The sequence below is a fragment of the Aspergillus neoniger genome (genome assembly GCF_003184625.1).
Source record: "Aspergillus neoniger CBS 115656 unplaced genomic scaffold BO87scaffold_38, whole genome shotgun sequence".
NCBI classification, from domain to species: Eukaryota; Fungi; Ascomycota; class Eurotiomycetes; order Eurotiales; family Aspergillaceae; genus Aspergillus; species Aspergillus neoniger.
In genome coordinates this window covers 32,746-48,094 of record NW_020291166.1, presented here as the reverse complement: position 1 = coordinate 48,094, position 15,349 = coordinate 32,746, and the positions used below count along the sequence as shown (strand labels likewise).

At 49.5% G+C, this 15,349-nt stretch overlaps 6 protein-coding genes across 6 annotated transcripts; 3 read left to right on the top strand and 3 right to left on the bottom strand.

Moving 5' to 3' along the window:
• Positions 1-96: 96 nt before the first annotated feature.
• Positions 97-2,274, top strand: BO87DRAFT_367245 (actin-related protein 2). The gene is made up of 7 exons (XM_025621879.1): positions 97-243; positions 373-419; positions 484-627; positions 731-956; positions 1,033-1,598; positions 1,668-1,745; positions 1,828-2,274. Exons 1-7 carry the CDS (start codon positions 225-227, stop codon positions 1,912-1,914), a joined length of 1,167 nt encoding a protein of 388 aa, XP_025475741.1. The 5' UTR covers positions 97-224; the 3' UTR covers positions 1,915-2,274.
• Positions 2,275-2,586: 312 nt separating this feature from the next.
• Positions 2,587-4,406, bottom strand: BO87DRAFT_400509 (uncharacterized protein; the record flags this gene model as incomplete). The annotated part of the gene is made up of 4 exons (XM_025625528.1): positions 2,587-2,846; positions 2,922-3,676; positions 3,752-4,163; positions 4,400-4,406. 4 exons carry the CDS (start codon positions 4,404-4,406, stop codon positions 2,587-2,589), a joined length of 1,434 nt encoding a protein of 477 aa, XP_025475740.1.
• A 707-nt stretch (positions 4,407-5,113) lies between these two features.
• Positions 5,114-7,615, bottom strand: BO87DRAFT_156314 (putative MFS transporter). The gene is made up of 11 exons (XM_025618215.1): positions 7,125-7,615; positions 6,986-7,070; positions 6,887-6,937; positions 6,606-6,823; positions 6,380-6,553; positions 6,223-6,329; positions 6,001-6,161; positions 5,858-5,943; positions 5,610-5,799; positions 5,414-5,542; positions 5,114-5,333 (listed from the first exon to the last, which is right to left on the bottom strand). Exons 1-11 carry the CDS (start codon positions 7,452-7,454, stop codon positions 5,119-5,121), a joined length of 1,746 nt encoding a protein of 581 aa, XP_025475739.1. The 5' UTR covers positions 7,455-7,615; the 3' UTR covers positions 5,114-5,118.
• A 1,022-nt stretch (positions 7,616-8,637) lies between these two features.
• BO87DRAFT_379909 (aldo/keto reductase family protein) lies at positions 8,638-10,020 on the bottom strand. Its single transcript, XM_025624182.1, has 3 exons — positions 9,905-10,020; positions 9,288-9,844; positions 8,638-9,215 (listed from the first exon to the last, which is right to left on the bottom strand). Exons 2-3 carry the CDS (start codon positions 9,820-9,822, stop codon positions 8,698-8,700), a joined length of 1,053 nt encoding a protein of 350 aa, XP_025475738.1. The 5' UTR covers positions 9,823-9,844; positions 9,905-10,020; the 3' UTR covers positions 8,638-8,697.
• Positions 10,021-10,093: 73 nt separating this feature from the next.
• On the top strand, positions 10,094-11,503 carry BO87DRAFT_379908 (aspartate/glutamate racemase family protein). The gene has a single exon (XM_025624181.1). The coding sequence runs from the start codon at positions 10,418-10,420 to the stop codon at positions 11,300-11,302; it is 885 nt and encodes a 294-aa protein (XP_025475737.1). The 5' UTR covers positions 10,094-10,417; the 3' UTR covers positions 11,303-11,503.
• A 299-nt stretch (positions 11,504-11,802) lies between these two features.
• Positions 11,803-13,917, top strand: BO87DRAFT_342937 (gamma-tubulin mipA). The gene is made up of 8 exons (XM_025620756.1): positions 11,803-11,848; positions 11,930-11,970; positions 12,064-12,176; positions 12,239-12,292; positions 12,373-12,555; positions 12,642-12,845; positions 12,901-12,987; positions 13,035-13,917. The coding sequence occupies exons 1-8, from the start codon at positions 11,841-11,843 to the stop codon at positions 13,710-13,712; spliced, it is 1,368 nt and encodes a 455-aa protein (XP_025475736.1). The 5' UTR covers positions 11,803-11,840; the 3' UTR covers positions 13,713-13,917.
• Positions 13,918-15,349: the final 1,432 nt, after the last annotated feature.

Below are 15,349 nucleotides of genomic sequence, written 5' to 3'. Positions count from 1 at the left end.
TCAGGCCGACCACACGAGACGGTCACGGACCCACTCATAACCAAAGACAGGCCAGACTGACGATTAGTAGTACTCCGTAGACTTACTCTCCGTACTAACTGACTGCTGCTTCCCAACCCCGTCCAGCCTACCGCTCTCTGGACGTCATCTCCCATGCTCCTTTTGTTTTTACCCCTCCGGAATTGATCAATCTTGCTACGTCTTAACAATCTACATCCTTCACCATGGCTGATATGCCCATTGGTATGTTCATGCGTCTTCCCCCTCCTCTTCCTGCCCTTCCCTTCCCTCTACCCCCCTCCCCCAAGTTCTCCTTGTCGGTGCCTGTCCCTCCCGTGCTTCCCAGCTAACCAACCACGCCCGCCCCCCCAGTGCTCGACGGAGGAACTGGTTTCCTCAAGGTCGGATATGCTGCGCAGGTCTGTCACTCTCTCTCTTCCATTGCCTACTCTTACTTACCTCTCCTTTTCCGCCCATGAACAGAACTTCCCCGAGCACCAGTTCCCCTCGATAGTGGGGCGGCCCATATTGCGAACGGAGGAGCAGGCCGGCGACATTGTCGTCAAGGATATCATGTGCGGAGATGAAGCTGCTGCTGCCAGATCTATGCTGCAAATCACCTACCCTGTACGTCATTTTATTCGCGTGCCTTCGTTCTACCCCCGATCGCTCCGTTGTCTCCCCGGAGGTGTGGCAGACGTGTTAACGTTGGGCCCGACTTGGTATACAGATGGAGAATGGTATCGTGAAGAGATGGGATGACATGCAACACCTATGGAACTACACCTTTTACGAGAAGATGAAGATCGATCCTACGGGCCGCAAGATCCTCTTGACCGAACCCCCCATGAATCCCCTGAAGAACCGGGAGCAAATGGCTGAGGTTATGCTGGAAGGCTACAACTTTGGAGGTGTATACGTTGCTATTCAAGCTGTGCTTGCACTATACGCCCAGGGTAAGTCTTGCACGCTCTATGTTCTGAGGCACTCTTAGACCACAGCTCTGATCGCCCGCTCTTTCGCATCCCGCAGGTCTCAGCAGTGGTGTGGTCGTTGACTCCGGTGACGGTGTCACCCACATTATCCCCGTCTACGAATCTACAGTCCTTAACCACCACATTCGCCGACTTGATGTCGCCGGTCGTGATGTCACCCGTAACCTCATCGCCCTCTTGCTCCGTCGCGGTTATGCTTTGAACCGTACCGCCGACTTCGAGACCGTGCGCCAGATCAAGGAGAAGCTCTGCTACGTGTCCTACGATCTCGAATTGGACAAGAAGCTCTCCGAAGACACCACCGTTCTTGTCGAGTCCTACACCCTCCCTGATGGTCGCGTCATCCGCGTCGGCAGCGAGCGCTTTGAAGCCCCCGAATGTCTCTTCCAGCCGCACCTGGTGGATGTCGACCAACCCGGTATCGCCGAGTTGCTCTTCAACACCATCCAGGGCGCCGATGTCGACGTGCGCTCCAGTCTCTACAAGGCTATCGTGCTCAGTGGAGGAAGCAGCATGTACCCCGGTCTGCCTTCCCGGTTGGAGAAGGAGCTCAAGCAATTGTGGCTCACACGGGTCCTGCAAGGCAACCCGGAGAGGTTGAACGTACGTATTCTCACTCGCTGGTGGACAGCTCTCTACCAGAAGAATTCACAAGCTAATTTCATAATCTAGAAATTCAAGGTGCGCATCGAGGACCCGCCGCGACGAAGACACATGGTCTTCCTGGGAGGTGCCGTCCTCGCCAACCTGGTAGGCCTCCTATTCTTCCTATCTCCCCCTATATACCTATTCGTCTGTTCACGAGACACACCACCGCTAACACAATCGCCAGATCGCCGACAAGGAGGATATGTGGGTTACCAAGCAAGAGTGGCAGGAACAGGGTGCACGTGCCCTGGCCAAGCTCGGCCCTAGATAATTGTCTCTTTCATTCAGTACATACGTTGTATATTTCATTTCAACCTTACCTACAGACTACCTATCATTACTTACCATGTATCGGGGATTCCATTTTCCCGCGCTGCGAACTGAACAAAATTGCCTCCATCTTACGCCTTCCCCGAGCAGCCTTTATCCCCCACCCCTCCTTCCTCATGTTCTATTTTCATAGCTCCGTCATTTGTTCCATACTACGTACATACAATTACAGTTTTTCTGGCGTATCGGGGAGATTGAGTTAAGTAACGTCCGGCTTGGTGTCATGTCATGTCATCTAGTATGTGAACGAATGACCGAATTCAGCTGGCTTGTATGTCTATCTTTTCCTCATTACGATCGGTCAATTCCTTCTTAGTAAACAATACAATATTGCTAAGTTTAGCTCATTACTTCGACATACTAGCACGGATTGGGGACTTTTATAATTCAATAGTACAACTAAAGCCGAAACCGTTCCTCCCAAGTCTATATCTTTCTATATACTATAGAAACAAAGTGTGAAAAGTACTCCTGATAAATGCATATACACAGATGAAGGCAACCGATATGAGATGATAAAGCCATAGATCGATCCGCGCGACCAATGGAAAACAACACAGGACTCCACCAGCGGGTAGGAAGGGTATATAGATCCCGTCTAATAAAGCGATGTCTATTCATCGAGGTCGGACTCGGACTGGTCATTTGCCATGCTCTTCTTGCGCTCTTCGTTCATTTCTCGGTATGTGCTCCAACTTAGCAGGAAGAAGGCACCAATGATAAGGATACCGCCGATGATAGCCGCGGCGGAGGGGGGCTGGCCGGTTCGGAGCCAGTCGGCGATGGCGACGAGGAAGATGGTAAGCAGCGCTGCTACAGATGAGAGGACGGGGGAAGTGAGGGAGATGAGAACCAGGAAGGAGCCGGAGAATGCTAATTTGACGAACACTTTGTTAGCACGTACTCTCGACGTCATGGGTCAGAAGAGATTAGGACAGTAAGACTTACTAGCATTAGCAAGGACAGAGATCATAAGCATCCATGCAGCTTCACCAGTAGGCCAGCGAAACGTTTCCAAGCCCAGGATATGGAGAATGGGCAGAGGAATCCAGAGAACAAGAAGGGTGAAACACCCAATGAGACTGCCAAAAGTGTTGGCAAAGATCATGCTCCGGCCGGGACTCGTGCCCTCTGGAGGGCAAGCATATCTCTTGTAGAGCACCTCGTACAACCCATAGAGCACACTGCCAACTCCGATAATGATGTTCCCGAAGAGTCTATTTTCTGCCTCGTCATGCGCTTTGCCGACCGTACCATCTGCAGTCTTCTTACTTTCGTCCCTATCTCCATACGCGACGACCAGAACGCCGACAATCGCCACCACGACGGCAAACACTTTGTCAAAGCGAAGCTTGTCGTTGAGTAGGGGTATGGAGAATGCATAGGCGAAGAAGGCGGAGCAGTTGTAGATCGCGGTCAAGTCACTGGCCGTTGTCATGTTGACCGCGACATACCAAGAGCCACCGGCTATGGTGAGGGCGGTGGTGACAAACGCGGTCGTTTTGAGCATGTATCGAACCGGTGATCGTTGGGAGTCGCGAGAAGTGAGGTGTAGATCTTGAGCTTCCACCATCTTGGCTGTCGTCCGAAGGAGATAGACATGGCGTCGCCAGAACGCTGTCCATGAGAGTTTACGCTGCTGCAATCGGAGGATGAGGAGTTGTGCCGGCCAAAGTAGGGACCAGGAACCGTGTGTAAGATAGCTATGGGTTAAGATCAGGTCAGAAGTTAGCGTCCCCTTGCACTTAACGAATCCATGCGACTGGTGTACCACTTACAGCATGCAATATGGTTTATCCCAGTGCAACTCATGCTGAATATATACCGCGGTCTCCGTCTGCACCACGAAACTAGCCAGACTCAACAACAGGAATCCCGACGCGATCATGTACTTGCGCCGAGTCTCCTGCTCCGCGTTGCGCTCCGGGCTCACACCCCTGATTGTAGGCCGCCGCGAATGGTGTAGCATGGGCCTGCCCTCTGCCTCCCCATGGCCCAGGCTGGCGTTTGACAGTCGCCCTCTGTGGTCATCCTTGAGCAAAGGCTGGTTTGCTCGGGTGTCGGCTGGGCGATGCATAGATGGGCGATTCAAGGGCATTTCATCATCCGAATCGTGAGTGTCGAGAACCAGCTCGGGGTCCCTAACCTCCCTCGGACCCGAAGATTGCGCACTGTCTGAAGCCACCTTGTCTTAATCTTCCGTTCAAACCCTTCAAGCGGGAAACAATAGATGAAATGCAGAAATCAAAAAGAAAAGGAAAATATGTATGAACCTTTTTTCTTGGGGGCTGACACCCTACAGTTAATAAAGAATGGACTTCGCGCGTTGACAGAAGGACGATGCACGAGACCGCTGGTTTACCGCGGGTCGCAGGTTAATCAGACAGACAGGAAGGACAGTGAGAGTATTGCAGTATAGAAAAGACTGTTCATGTGGGTATTGCGCATAAAAGCAGTAAGAATCCAGGTCAGTTGCCCCCGGGAAAAGACCGGCTGACGAGGGCATGCAACACGGTATATAATGGGCGGCTCCGGGGCGAAGCACCGCCGCTGCGGCCACGTTTGCCAAGTACGTCAGGATTAGGGGGTGTCAAGGAAACTGTAGCCAAGACTTGGCCGCAGTGAGGAGTAACAGAAAAAAAATGGTGAAAGGGGGAAAGAAGAGGAAGATCAAGAGTGTTATGAGATCGAAGCACAGCAGTGCAAAATTGAAATGAGAGGGAGAGGGAGGAGGAAGGAGATAGTATGGCTGATGCGGTTACATTGCAATTGCAAGCAGTTGGGAGGGACTCGCAGACAATTGATACGGCCCGGGGTTGGTTACTTTACTTACTCCGTATTAGATGCCACTCTCGCATCTGACTGGCCCACCGGGACCCCGTTCCATCCCACATCGGGAAAGCGCGTATTGTCTCACGTGACTTGGCGGGGGACCAATATGGGTGCCTTCCGCATTGGGACATGCCGTGCCTTTTCTCCAGAAATTCAACCTTACAAGTAAGTGTCATCGTCTTCTTATTTATAGCGACATTGTTTCATACATGCATCAATCACTACACTATCATCAATTTGAGTCCTACTACATCTACAGCCTCACCTTCGAAATATAGCACCGTATCCCAGAAGGCATTTTAACCCTCCCCTCCTAGTGTGCGAACCGGAAATCTAACCGCTGATTTCCCTCATCTCTTGTGGTTGCAACATAGTCGACTCGCTGATCCTCAGTCATCGCGTTCCACTTCCGGTCCCGTTGTCGGTTCCGTAGCATATAGTACGCTTTGGTCGCCAAGTAGATAGCCATGTTGACGCTCACAATAGATAAGAGTACTCGGTTTCCGACCATATAACGTGGTGCATCCCCTACAGGTCAAATTGCGAATTTATCCTTGATCAGCCTAGGGATACAGCAATGCAGGCTGATAAATGGGAAAAACACTTACAATCCCGATATATGTTCGAAGCTATGATGGCAGATAGTTGTACAGACATGTTGTATATCGCAGCCGCAATAGCCCGAGTTCGCACGCTGTTCGAATTGCGGGATACCCATCCAGCTTGGAGAGCATGAGCTATTCGACTTCACATCAGTATTCTTCACCCAAATAAACTCGGCTTCCTCAACTGCAATCTGCCTACCGTTAGGGAACCCGAGGAAGAGCGTAAGAACGCTCCATACGATCCACTTGTTGGCTTCGCTCAGGTTCACCACATTCATGTAAATGAGGAACGGCAAGCACCAAAGCTGGGCCACAACTCCCATCCAGGCAAGTGAACCGAATATCTCTCCTGCATAAGTGAGGAGAATTCTTGTTATGATTCCGATGACCTGGAAGTCAGTCAGAACTGTCATACCGTGGGCCATTCGTTGCCCTCGTTCTACTTACACTGCAAGGGAGGGATAGTAGAATGGTGTTGAAGGTGCTGAACCCATAATCCTTCAACTGCAATGTAAAATACTGCGAAACAGTAGCTATTCACAGGACTTAGTCAATGGTTTCCCTGAATTCATATAACGGGGTGTACTGACTATAGGGTGCCGAGAACAGCATTCCGACAATGTATAACGGCCACATATCAAAGTCTTTGATACTCATCCATACAAGCTTGGCCGTTAGTGGTTGGCGATTATGCATTGAGCCCTTACTCGGGTCTTCTCGTAGGAGGCGATTGACCATGATGGTCTCCTCCCTGCTCATTTTCTCATATCAGCATCCTGGTACTTCCCCGTTTGACATCTATCATGGCTCACCTTGCTGTAAACCAGCCCTTCTTTCCACGAGCCCAGTGAGCTGTTTGTGTCGCTGAAGGTGGCAGTAGAACAATAGCAAGAAGGCCTAACGCCAGGGTGAGGAGGCCCTGTTCCGCTTGAGCTAAACGCAACATCAAAGGCAGAGATGTATACATACCTCAATCAAGAAGAGCCATCGCCAACCAGCTTGCCCACCATGACCGCCCAGGTGGAGGATCCCATACGCAAGTATTCCTGCCAGCATATCGGCCAGAGAGGATGCTGCATACCAGTATCCAAGACGTATCGATAGCTCATGGTGCTTGTAAAAGTACGAAAGATAAAGGATGACCTGCTGGAATTTAGAGGGGTATAATGGGACAGAGAACAGTAAAGCCACTTACAGTGGGCGTGAAGCCTCCTGAAACCAATCCTATCAAAGCTCGGCAGACCAGGAAGGACTCTCTGTTGGATAGCCAGAATTGGCAGCTAGCAACAATCGACCACGCAATCATCTGTATAGGGATCCACCTGTCGCAGCCAATCCTCTTGCTGATGATCTGGGTTGGTATTTCACTGAACATGAAGCACAGTCTGTACAATGTGTTCCCCAAATTGTAATCTGTGTATTGTATAAGGTATGAACTATCATCCCGGCATTTCAAGCTCAATGGAAGTTACTGACCATCACGACTTAGGCGGATATCGGTCAAGAAATTATCGGCATTGGCTTGCTCTGATATTGTCAGTGTATCAGGTGGTATCTATATGTATAATCACCCACGAATATTAGACTTATCGAGCTCCAGGGCAGTTATCATAATGCAGGCCCATATAATGATACGGAGGTCCAGCTTTCTGACGATTTTCTAGATGTACCTAAGATTAGAGCTTTCACCTCACAGTGAGACTCGCATACATACATTTTCTTCAGCCCAGGTCCATCTTGCTGCCGGATCGAAGCGATGAGTGCCTTCCCAATCGGGACGTGGTTTGTATTCCTCAACAAGGTCAGGGTCATCATACACCGACGGTTGTGTTGCAATGGCATTAGGATCAGGGGTCTGAGATCGCCAGAACCAAATCCGTTTCTTTTTGTGGGAGCCACTGAGTACTTCATCTGTGGAAGCGGCGGTAGACTCCTGCGTCACACTTATCACCGTCTTCTTCTCGATGTCTGACGTTGGGTAGCCACTTGCTTCCTCATCTGGGTGATTCTTGACCGCAAACGAGCGAGCAATGACAAGAGACATATTGTATCGCTAGAGCAAAATCGCCCACCTGATTCCTTTTGCGCCATTTTAATCGACGAAGCCGGTAAGCCCGTTTATATATTCTCGTCATTTCCTCTATATTTGGACCATCCTTGACTTGCGCAACACGCAAGGAGATAGCCAGAGCAACAACCACACCTCTATGCTCACATGGCCCGTACAATCGTTGCATCCTCAAGGTTGGGATCTAGATCACAGCATGAGCGCAACCTGCCAATTTACCAGGGTCTAGATGAACACAACCCGAGATCCAAGGACATTCAGGTCTGCAAACCCCTTGAAACAGCTCCTGGTATCTAGTCGATATCGCTGGTGCATGGACGCTATTGGTGTCAGGCGGCTATCTACCATAGATGCATGGCAGTAAGGTTTCATTGCAGTGTCCACTTAGTTCTGCACGATTCTGTCGGATCAAGCGTGGACTACAGAATCGTGAAATTCACCTTGTCTTCAAATACCTCAAGGTCTGCCAAGACTGAGTCCGGTTCTCTATGTCCTAAACGCTCCGATGTGTCACCAGCGGAGATAAGCTCTCAATTCACTTCGAGCTATACTTTCCGTGGTAGCACAGTGAAGGGATATGTGCACTTGTAAGGAGGAGTCGGAGATAAGACTTTGAGTGAGGTTCTAGGCGCAATGGTAATAGAATGTGGCACAATAGCTGTCAGGCGCCTACCCCAGATTAGCTTAGACGATGGCATAGGTGAAGTACCATGCAAGGGTATACAGCACACATCCTATAGAGTCCATTCTTGACTGTGTATGATGCGAGGATCATCCCTGGGCAGCTGATAATTAGCGCCAACCAGGCTCCGCAATATGAGCCCGATAGACTGCAGACATCGGACAATACCTGTATGCTTGCAGACGAAAGGATCTGGTTCCAAGAGTAGGTAACAGGAGGAAGCGGGGAAAGAAGGGGAATGTTTGTGGGTGCTTACATGTGCGGCACGGTCACCTGCTTGGAGATATGCAGAGCATGCAGGAGGATCTCGATCTAGACCCACCGATCTTCGAGTCCCTCCAACCTCTACATAACTACATGGCCTGGACCGGTGAGCTTCTGCATACCCCATTCTACTTCTATCTTACAGGGGCTGGTTGCTGAAACACGTGCTAAGGATTTTCCATCGCGAAGCGAGTTGGAACTGCTGTCATGAATATTCATTCCTATTACCGCATTCTTCCATTTTAAATCCTTGCCAGATACCCTGATATGCACTCAAGCCTTGGCACTAGGCTTGAACAACGCCTCTTTGGTATCGTATGTATATTTGAGCTGGAGGTGCCAATAGTCGGGAGCCGAAGTCTTTGCAACCAACCAGGCCTTGTCCAGAGCCTCAACCACTTCATCGGGTAGCGGGCCTTTCTGGATATCCTTGAGATTGCTTTCCAGTTGAGAAAGGCTACTCACTCCGACTAGAATTCCATCACGGCCAAGATCGTTGATATTCAGCGCAGAGTGATGACGGATCCACCGAAACGCAATCTCGGGCAATGTCAATCCATGCTTTTCCACGACAGGCTCGATAATTCTTAGAGCGTCAAAGGTAGCATCCTTGAAATACCGACTGCGGTACAATGATCCACTATGGGCCTTGTCACTGTACCTACCTTCTTCTGGCACATCTTGGGTCTTATACTTGCCCGAGAGGAGTCCACCAGCAAGGGGGTTGTAAATTACAATGTCAATGCCGTAGCGCTTGCAAGCGTGGATTAGCTCGGTCTCTATGCTGCGTGCTATAGCGAAACGAATCAGAAACAATTTTCCGGGCCATATGAGAAGTTAGCGTGTACGCAAGGGAGACTCACTGATGGCATTGTACATGGCCTGGTAAATTGTTGGCCGGACCCAGCCTCGTTCGTTGCAGATGGTCACAATCTCCGCAACCTCGAAGGCAGTGTAGTTACTCAGACCGAGTTCTACGAATTTGCCTTCCTTGTGCAATTCATTGACAGCTTCCAAGGTTTCCGCGAAGGGAACCGACCTGTCGGGTGCATGCAGATAAAAGATGTCAACACACTCTGTTCCCAGTTGCTTCAGAGATGTTTCGAGTGTTTCTCGCAAGACATTAGGCTTGTGAGTGCCCGGTACTTTCGGATACACCTTTGTTGCCAGAGTCAGACCACGTTCCTTCCATTTGGCTTGAGCAGTGAACGCTTCCTGTTCTCCTCCAACGTAAATTCTTGCCGTGTCGACCTCATTGAAACCTTGCTGTTGAAAATAGTCCAGGCATTTGTTGAAATCCTCAAGGGAGGTAATCCGAGCACCCTCAGCTTCATTGGGGCCAAAGGTCATCAAGCCGAGGATAACCCGGGGAGTGGGGTTCTGTGCGAGGAGCGGCATAATGAAGTCGAAGAAGACGATGCTGGCAACAATTGAGCCGGGATGGCCAATTGATGTTAGGAAGGGTCAGGTGTAAGCGTACCTCGGTCAGAGGGATCCGGAAAATCTTAGGTAGACTGTTCCAAGGGACAGCGGAGTTTGGATGGTGCCAGGAAGGTTCAGGCCTGAAGAAGAGGGGGGATAAAGACCTGGCCGGTGGGAGGGGTTCAAATAGATAAGAATTCCGGCTCCCCACACTTCTGGTCGCACGCAACTCCGGCCGTCCCATGGCACCGAACCAATATCTATCTGCTGAGGCGTCGATGACGAGCTTGGATTAATATTACCCGGTTACACATGAGGTGGTTTCCCTCCACAGGCCGAGTAAGCTGAGAGTTATATATCCCGGCCGTCAGCGTGGTGGCATGCTGAGTGGTAAATGAGATGCCCAGACTCAGTAGTAGCTTCCCCGCAGGCCGGTGGCAGTAGCCCAACCAACGAACCCGTTATCGGCAGCTTCCTTGTCAATTCAACTCTCAACATTTTCTCTACTACTCCTGTCCAGCACTTCATAACACTCTTTTGTTCATAAGTTTATACATCCATATCATTCACGATGACTGTGCCAACGAAAACTCAATATTCCATTCTTGTCATCAACCCCAACACTTCAACGCACATGACCAATGCTTTGATACCCATACTGGATAATCTCGGGCATGGAGGCATACAATTCGACTACTTCACAGCTCCAGCATCCGAATCAGTCACGCTCCCCGATGGAAGAGTGGTAGAAGGAGTGCCCAGTATTGACTCTGGTGAAGATTCTGTCAAGTCAGCCTTTTATTGCATGCCCTTCCTAGAGCAACTGGTGTCCGAGTATGATGGCTTCATTGTCGCCTGCTTCTCAGCTCATCCCCTCGTTGGTATGCTCAAAGAAAAAGTCAGATCGATCGAAGACGCAGAGTCATCGGGAGTTCCCTCGGAACTGAAGGTCAAGAGAAAGTACGTGACGGGTATCTTTGAAGCGGCAGTTCTTGCTGCTCTCGGCGTGATTAGTTCATTTCAAGCCACTCCGGGCCCAGATTTCGGCAAGGCCCAATCTCGAGATACGTTCGGCATAATTTCGACCGGTAAAGTCTGGGAGACTGAACTCAGCAAAGCGGTCGCTGACATGCTCGGCAACTCGGGAGATTCCACATCCACTGGTCGGTTTGCTGGGGTTGAAACAACTGGACTGACGGCCGTCGAACTACACACCACCCCTCCCCAAGAAGTGAGAAGGAGACTGGTCGAAGCGACAGAACGGCTTTTGAAGAAGGCAGCCCATCCTGTTGGTGCGATATGCATGGGCTGTGCCGGCATGGTGGGCATGGAAGACGCAATAAGAGAGGGATGTGTCAGAGCATACGGACGACAAAAAGGCTGTCAAGTCAGAATAGTCGACGGCGTTATTGCTGGAGCGGGGATGCTTGCAACGACTTGCAAAGCCGGTTTCTAGGGGCCTGTCTGCAGTCAGTACACCATCTCTCATGTTGGAGACGTTGTAAAACTGTGCGAGACTATGTATTATGATGAGCTGCGGTCAATGCACCAACTACCAAGAACGAGCTGCAGCTGCCTGTATTATTATGAAGAGAGAGAGAGTCTATTATGTCACTTTAGCTAGTAGCCTTGATGCCAATAGTTTCTTTGAAACCCAGTGTTATGTGTCACTAAATCATCTATTTTCATCCCGTAGCCCAAGCAATACAATAGATCTGAATGAGACGTAAAATTTCGCTATCTCAATTCGCAGCAAATCAGGTAGTCTCCACTGATGATTTACCAATGGAAGTGAAGCCCCAATCAAGAAGATCCGCTAGCCCATGTCTTCTTGTTTCTGGTTTACTTTTGGGGCGCGGAAGGTTTCAAGGCAATCGACAAGGGACTGTTTAGGCCTGAGGCCCCCACACACCTAATCGAGACTTGAACTTCCCCGCGGAACGCGCTACGCGTAGACTATAATCCACGATCACTTGCGGTGATCAAGGAACAAGATGCCCAGGTGGGTTCGACTCTCACAGCTTTCCTACATTATGTTTAGAAACATGTGATTGTATTAGCAGCATCTGATCTCCATATTTAGGGAAATCATAACGATCCAAGCCGGCCAGTGCGGTAACAATGGTATGGATCCCCACGAGAAGCAGCTTCCACTATAGCTTTCGACGAACATCGTCTGGCATATTCTGAGACATCGCTAACTTATATCTGCGTTAGTTGGTGCTCAATTCTGGCAGCAGCTCTGTCTTGAGCACGGCATAAGCCAGGATGGAAACCTGGAGGATTTCGCGACCGAGGGCGGCGATCGGAAAGACGTCTTCTTCTATCAGGTATACCTGCCACTCTCCTTGTGCTTCGATTACCCAGAGAGCTAATCAAGCATGATCAATAGAGTGATGATACCCGCTATATTCCTCGAGCGATCCTGCTCGATTTAGAACCCAGGGTACGACCCCTTCCGCGAAAGACCATCTCGAAGAAACCAATGTGATCGCGCGAACGGTGAGCTGAGAATTTTCCGATTAGGTCCTCAATGCCATCCAGGCTGGTCCGTACCGAAATATCTACAATCCAGAGAACTTCTTTATCGGACAACAGGGTATTGGCGCAGGAAACAACTGGGGAGCGGGCTATTCCGCAGGCGAGGTCGTGCAAGAAGAGATCTTTGACATGATTGATCGTGAAGCGGATGGCAGTGACTCTTTGGAGGTATGATACCGGTGCTATCATGATACATATATGACGTGCAATCTTGGGTTTGTGATTGAGCTTATTGCTAATGGTTACTTTGGCAGGGATTCATGTTCCTGCATTCAATTGCAGGTGGTACGGGTTCAGGGCTGGGCAGTTTCATACTGGAACGCATGAACGATCGGTTTCCCAAGAAGTTGATACAGACTTACTCTGTCTTTCCTGATACGCAGTCTGCGGACGTCGTGGTCAACCCATACAACAGTTTGCTCGCAATGAGAAGGTTGACGCAGAATGCGGACTCTGTGGTAAGGCACTGTTACTGATGAATTAATGACGGACTTGACTAAATCTGTAATCTAGGTGGTACTGGATAACGGCGCTCTTTCAAGAATTGTCGCGGATAGACTCCACGTACAAGAGCCTTCTTTCCAGCAAACGAACCAGCTTGTAAGTAACTGCCTGCCTGCAAGGCGACTGGCACTCATCACTCCTAGGTTTCTACTGTTATGTCTGCTTCTACGACGACCCTCCGATACCCCGGATATATGCACAATGACCTCGTGGGAATCATCGCTTCCCTCATCCCTACACCGCGCAGCCACTTCCTGATCACCTCATACACCCCGTTCACCGGCGACAACATTGAACAGGCCAAGACAGTGCGTAAGACCACTGTTTTGGATGTCATGCGTCGTCTGCTGCAGCCGAAGAACCGCATGGTCTCCATTAACCCCAGCAAGTCCAGCTGCTACATCAGTATCCTCAACATAATCCAGGGAGAAGCAGACCCTACGGATGTGCACAAATCACTCCTTCGTATTCGGGAGCGACGCCTGGCATCCTTCATCCCATGGGGACCAGCGAGCATCCAAGTCGCATTGACAAAGAAATCACCCTACATGCAGAACACCCACCGCGTTAGCGGTCTGATGCTGGCGAACCATACCTCGGTGGCGACACTGTTCAAACGAATCGTCCAACAATACGACCGTCTGCGGAAGCGAAACGCTTTCTTAGAGCAATACAAGAAGGAGAGCCCCTTCTCGGACGGCCTGGGCGAGTTCGACGAAGCCAGAGCAGTGGTCATGGATCTCGTCGGCGAGTACGAAGCCGCGGAGAAGGAAGATTACCTGGATCCAGATGCAGGAAAGGAGAAGGAGATGGGGGTGTGAGTGTGAGTGTGAGTGTGGTTGTGCTGGCCTAATCTAATGTCCCACTTGCGTTTTTTCCTCATACCTCTTCATTTCTTTTCATTCCCGTCATGACTTACAAGGGTTGACCGGTGTCGAGTGGCAAGGGCGTTCTCTTCTTTTGTGTTGCAACAAAATACCTTCTTTTTCAGATTGCTATGACTTGGGTGCCTTATTAATGAACAAGAAAAAAGAAAAAGAAAAATGCTGTATGGATTGCACCGCGTAAATGGACGTGCCCGTCTTCGGCACATCGCACAATTGTGTAACAATCCCTATCGGCCAAACCGATGAAACACCCAGACAGCCAGAACAGAACAACGGTCAGATCATTGACCAACAGATCCATGGCCCATGTCCAAGGTAATCCATCCCACTTCGTACCTACCTACATTCGAAGGTGTAACCTGCGACGTAACCAAATACAATAATCCCAGGCATCCTATCCCATATACATATTAGATTACAATAATCCTAGAATAGACCGACCTCCCAGCCAGCCACTAGTATCTGATTCATTAATTGTTTACTAAGTTATGTAAGTTTCTCAAACAGTTAGTTTAACCTAGTTAACCAACAAAATTTATATCCTCAGTCGGTGAAACCGAGAAACAAAGGAACTGAAGAGAGTTAACGAAAACAATGGCATTGGGGAAACACAGGTTTTTCAAAGAATGTGTACGCCACCATACCTGGTATCTAGTCTAGTCTAGTCCAGTCTTATGCATGGTTTGATTTCGGATAATTCCCTCCCCTTCTAACATTCTCAGCATGGTTTCACATAAGTTGTGTCGGTGGGTGTATGTATGATTTGGCGATAGTGAGGCGGGGGAGGGGGGAAGTCAGATCCGACTACTAAGAACAAGGCATAGCAGGTTTGTGCCCAAGGTGGAGGGTGTAAGTTAGTAGTACTTAGTAGGTAAGTGTGCATTATCGCCTCAGGTCTGAGCTGGAGACAGAGTCAGGCACCATTTGTACTTATGTCACTACTGGCTACGCGAGGAGAGGAAGTAATTAATTAGGGGTGTAGAGGGGATAGTAGTGGCTAGTTAAATGGAGCAAAATTCCTACTCATCTTTCTCTTTGGGAGGGTAAGAGAGGAGAGGGGACCTTGTATGCAAACAAAAACCAGACAGATAATAGTACTTACAGAATAGAAAAAGGACTGACCAGTAGGAGAAAATCAAATGCACAAGCGTTATTGTTGGACGGTGATCCACTTGGGTACCTACTTACTTACTTTACCTGTGCTTAGGCAGTCCTAGCTGAGTAACTAACTAACTAGTAACTATGGGGACCGGGGTAGATAATAGTACTAGCTAGATTAGAAAACTAGTAGTAGCATGAAAATAGAATAACTGGTAGAGTAGTAGTACTTCTGTATGTATGATACAGAAGTACTACTAGTAGGTTGGCCCGTTCCCTTTTTTCTCTCCCCGCCTATAGGACAATTGCGCTCGAGACATGGAGGACCCCATTAGGGTTCTTGGATGCGGTTGGTTTGGTTGGTTGGTTCATTTCATCCACCGGTCTGTGGTTTTGTGTCTATCTCGACTGAGCATGCATATATGGTGCTTACGCAGCTGCAGGCAGTTAAATTACTTAATAAATTGGTCGCA